Below are 5439 nucleotides of genomic sequence, written 5' to 3' on the forward strand. Positions count from 1 at the left end.
TTGCGGAACAGCCCATACCACTGGTACAAAAACGGAGCACTCTTACTTCCTTTCATGCTATGAAAGAGCAAGAGCTCTAGACCTTTTGTCATCGTCACAGGGGGACCTCTGGTCAGGATTTAGAGAATTCTGAATTTTGATGCATTTTTTTTGTACGATATTTTATTGCTGGCAAACTGGTTAATAACTTGGGCTTGTAGCACCATCCTAGAAATTAGCTAGATAATTAAAGAATTGATGGAACACAGAGTCCTGAGATAGCACAAAAAACAAATCTCAAGATTTCTGGGAGTTTGAAGTTCACAAAAAAGTCAAAATTTATCAAATTGTAAATTAAGATGTTTTCTGAGGCACATGCAAATACAAAATACTATTTCAAAAATGTTCAAATCATTGGAAAAACTAGACACTATGTATTCTCTAAAATTTATTTACAATTAATAAGTTAAAAAGCAAAGTACAAGCAGATTATAAATCTCAACCATAAGTACATCAAACTGTCCAGGGAAACACTTTGAGTCCATTACAAACAATTGTTTTCTAAAGCGCTTAAGACATAATAGTCCATCAAAAAATATTTTAAACACACCAATAAAGTAAATATTAGGCATATGTGTCCATTAAAAACCATTAGAGTCCTGTCGCAATCCTTACAACAATGAAAAACTTTTGAGTTCAAAATTGCTCAGATATTTTGTATTCAAATATTTTTAAAATTTACTGAAGAGTTTTCTAAAAAATAGTACTATCATTTGCACACAGCAGATCAATAGGTGTCAGTCACCAGCTTAAGTTACACTTGTCAATATTCAAACTTGAATAAAATAAATACACATCACAACAACGACACTTTGCACTATCAATAATGAAGCTTGCCCTCAACAATTACGACGTTACTGGTTTTAGGAACATAAAAATACATTGCTGGTTGACAGGAAGGATAAAAATGACATCAGGAATCTCAAAAAGTTATGTGAGGTGCCAGTCACCACATTTAGGCACTCGGGAATTAAAAATCAAATAAAAGCATAGCAAGGTGATGAATTTCCTCCTGGCTTCCCCCTCTACTTGTGCCATATAAGATAAAAGAGAAGGCAAGAGAATGAACGAAGATCATGAGATTTCTTTCAAAAACTATACACAAGCTAAGCTACAGACTTCACTTTAGAGGACAGTAAGTGGATGCCTCATTATAAAGGCCACTATGCCAAGTTTCTTTTCACATTCTGCGACAAAGTACCCATGAAATACTTTCACTTTCCTATTAGTATACCAGTCAACTACATTAGATGTTGCTTCACATTTTAAAAGTTGTAACATAGGTTTTTAACCAAAAGAAAGGGCAAAAATAAAAGATTTTTTTACATCTTATTTCAGACTAGAAATGGCATAATTTTTTAATAGCCCAAATGAATACCATTATTGAATTCAAGATGGATAATCAGATCCAAAATGGAATCAGATAGCCCAAGTAATCCAAAGAAGCATTTATGTGAGTTCAAGTATGCTAAAGTAACAAGGCATAGGAGAGAAAAATGTCAAGAATCTCCGTTAAAATAAATGAATGGTGTCATTGGTTATGTTTCAGTTGTGTGCCGAGCAGTTATCCTCCCAGTTAAGCCAAATTTCAAAATCCTCTGGAAAACTATCTAGATAAGCTATATGTTGAAATTGCATTCTAATATGGCCATTGGGTTTAATTATTATAAAACTATATACAATAGTGAAGTTGTACAAATACATTTTTCCCAGGTGCTAGTTAGCTATAAAAGTTAACGATGTATTTTTAGGAAGAAAACCCTATGCATCTGAAATACAATTGGCAATGGAAGCTAATAACCAAAAGAATATGTCTAAGCTTCCTATCACAAATATAATTTAACACTCTCCATCTTCTAAGGAATTATTCATTTTTATTTACTCATATGACAGTGTTTGTACAATGCATTATCATTGAGTAGTGAATAAAAGACTGAGGCTTACTAGAAAACTGGCATCAAGTTATATATGTGTGTGTATATATATATATAATTTTTTAAGAAAACAAGAACACTGAAATTAAAGTCACAACACTCCTATATGGACTACTAAACTTGAAATACTCATTTCAGAAAGCTATGCCATTTGAATTCTAGGAACACAAGAGTCAAAATTGCAACTCTCATTATTTTCCTAAGAAGCTGCCAAGCAGAGATAAGTTTTAGTATTAAATATTTCACATGTCAAGTTCCAGCCCAGTATGGATCGTTTCATGGCAGAATACTTAAATTTGAAATAATAGTGGTACAAAAACACTCCTTGACCCTTTAGGTATTGCAGTAAAAGCTGGCTGTGGCACTGCTGGCTAAAAAACTATTAAGTTTTCCTGCCACAAATGACCAAAGGCACTTGGATAATCAAGAATTTCACACTGGGCCATATGGTATAAACACTATAAAAGCATAAAGAAGGGTCAGTATTCTGTGTGGCTCGCCTGTTTGATTCCTGTGGTCTTCAGCTGTCAAAGACCTAGAACTGCAAACATATAATGAGTGGCAAGAAGGTTAAAAAAATGTTGGGACAAAAAAGTCAACTAAAAGTCAACTAATTTTCATTATGTTTGTAAGACTGATGAGTATTAGTCTAGACATTTCTTGTTATCCAACAACAAAAACAAAAAGGAAATAGATTTATTTCGCCCAAAGTAACCTCAACCAGTTATTTGATACCAAGAAATGCCTCCACCCCTCTTGATCATTAATAGTTCTAAGAATTCTAATGGGTATTCTGTTTATCATTTTAGTCATAATGTTTACACACATGCACCTCTCCTATGCAACTCGTATTTTAAAATACATTATCCTTGTAAAATACAATCCTTGTATTGTATTTTTGTATTTTAAAATACTTTAATGCATAATATTCCTGGATTTGTATGTTAGACCAGGACAGGGGACCAAATCATCTCTAGTCGGATTCCAGTGACTCCTGTAACCAAAACCAGTTCTTCATAATTTATTCATTTTTTTAATCACACGCCATATGGTTTCAATGCATTTTTTTATTCAACTCAAAAGAATTTAACAAGTTAACTTTTCCTAAACAAAAGTTTTCATGTGTATTCTACCATTTTTAGGAGCTCAGTAAATATAAACATTAAGTTTCAATATAAAACCTTTAAAAACACCTTGAAAATGTTTGAACAGTTGTATTTTGCATGTCTTTGTTTGTAATCACTGAGCCCATACAAATCCTCGCACTACTAACAGTCACAAGCTTGAACCTCTTAAAAAATATCCTCGATCAAAGCTTTGGAATCCAGTAAAAATTAGGAAACGAGTGGGCTTCAGAATACCCTGAGCACAAACTAGTGCAACACCACATGTTCGAACTTCTGTCCGGAAAGAGGGGTGGCAATGAAACAGAAAAAGGGGGAGATAAAGAGCAAGTAAATTCTGGCTTTATTACACAAGCACGAAACCAAATTCCTTTGGAAAAATAATGTCTTCGGAGGACTTCCAGACCAGTGAGGTAGAGTCCAACAGGGAGAAAACGGATCTGCCCCTAAGGTCCTGGAGACGTCTCAATCTGGGGTCAGGAAGAAAGGGACCTCCCCTGCGGATCCAGCTGTCCCCTCCCTCCGCAGGCCGGGTGCGGGAGGCAGCAGAGGGCACACCTGCCCCGGCGTCCAAGACGACGGCGCCGCGGCCCGGGACAGGGACAACAATCCGGCGACTTCTTCGCGCGTAAAGTGCACTGGGGGCCGGGGTCCTGGCCGGATCTGTAAACACTCGACTGACACTTGTTCATTCCTCCGGGCGGAAGCTCTGTCCCAAGGTCGGGGCCGGCAGGAGGCGCCCTGGAGGCCGCGCCTCACGCCCGGGGCACCGGGAAGCGGCGGAGCCTCACCATGGGTTCCAGGTTCACTCGCAAGACCTGGCGCGCCCTACGCCGCGCCGCCGCCAGGCTGCGCTCGCCCCACACGTCGCTGCCGACGCGGATGGTGGGGAAGGTGGTCAGCGTCGGGGTGGCCGCCCTCCAGATCTCCTCCAGGGTGCGGCCCCCGAAGCAGGGCCCGGGGGCCACGGGCTTGGCCGGGCAGCTCTCCTCGGGGGGCGGCGGCGGCGGGGGTGGTGACCGGGGCTTCCTCCTGCGGGCAGCTGCCGCCCGGGCTCCGCGGCGCCTCCTCCTGGCTGCGGCGCGCGGAGCCGGCCGGCGCGCCTGGCCGCGGGCTGTGGGGGGACCCGGGGGGTCGGGCACCAGGGCCCGGCAGGAGGAGTAGCCGTAGACGTCCTTGCTGCGCAGGATGTGCGGGGAGAACTGGTGCTTGAGGCTGCAGAGGAAGCTCCAGAGCTCCGCGTCCGAGCTCATGAACTCCGTGCTGCGGGGCATGAAGAGCTTGAAGGCGTCGCCCAGCGCCTTGGTGCTGTCAGCCAGCGACAGTTGCGACCGCGAGTACACCACCTTTTCCTCCCGCGCCTCCAACCCGGCCCCGTCTTCTGCCCTGAAGTCGCCGCCCCGGGCAGCCGCGGCCGGGGCGACCGGGGGCCGGCGCCGCCGCCTCTTCATGCTGCGCCGCATCGAAGGCCGCTCGGGGCCGCTCGCGCTCGCCAGGTCCCACTACTGCCGCCGCCGTCCCAGTCCGCGTCGGCTCCGCGGCGGCGGCCGCTGCTGGCGTCTCTCGCTACTTTTCTCGCCTCCGCCGCCGCCCCTCCCCCTCCGAGGGCGGAGGACGCGGGCGAATATCCTGCCGCCCGGTACAAGATGGCGGCCGGCGCCCACCCCTGGGCTTTGTCATTGGACGGCGCCTCGCCCCCCTGGTTTCTCTTTCTTCTCCTCTCTTGCCTCTTTTCGCCGGCTGCCTTTCTTTAAATGTGCCCGCCTCAGGCCCCTCCCACCGCAGCCCCGACTCCACCCATTGGGTGCTCTTAGAAGAGGGGCGGGGACTGATGGGGGAGAGGCCAGTTCCTGGAAGATGGTGCTGGGGTGGGTGATGGCCGTTGAACGTAAGTCAACGGTTGGGTTGGATCTAGGAGGGCTGCCACGTCTAGAGTAAGAGGGTGGATGTTGGCTCCACCATGGGAAGAGTGACTCTTAGAGTGAGGGGGTGTGCAGTTGTGGATTGAGCTGGGAGCTCTACCAGTGTGAATAACAAAGGGAGATTTCCCCAAAGGATGTTCCTGGTATCACAGCTAGGGAATTTGGGTTTAAGTCTAGGGGAAATGGGCCTTTCACAATTCCCATCCACCCTCTCAAAGGCCTCTTCTGGCATCTTCATTCAAAACTCTTCCCTGTCTTGACCCCAGCTCATCTCAAGAAGCCAGTAGTAATCAGAATCATTCAGGTAATGTCAGCGTGGCTGGCAACTGAGAGATTGGAGCCTCCCTCTGGAAACACTGGAGCCATCTTCATATTTAAGAGAGACCCTGCTTATCCAGAAAGCAAAGCATCTCATACCCT

The 5439-nt window shown here is 45.0% G+C and overlaps 1 protein-coding gene across 1 annotated transcript; it reads right to left on the bottom strand.

Moving 5' to 3' along the window:
• Positions 1-410: 410 nt before the first annotated feature.
• On the bottom strand, positions 411-5089 carry CCDC71L (coiled-coil domain containing 71 like). Its single transcript, XM_007982517.3, has one exon. It carries the CDS (start codon positions 4558-4560, stop codon positions 3853-3855), a length of 708 nt encoding a protein of 235 aa, XP_007980708.1. The 5' UTR covers positions 4561-5089; the 3' UTR covers positions 411-3852.
• Between the last annotated feature and the right edge of the window lie 350 nt (positions 5090-5439).

The sequence above is a fragment of the Chlorocebus sabaeus genome, chromosome 21 (assembly GCF_047675955.1).
Source record: "Chlorocebus sabaeus isolate Y175 chromosome 21, mChlSab1.0.hap1, whole genome shotgun sequence".
NCBI classification, from domain to species: Eukaryota; Metazoa; Chordata; class Mammalia; order Primates; family Cercopithecidae; genus Chlorocebus; species Chlorocebus sabaeus.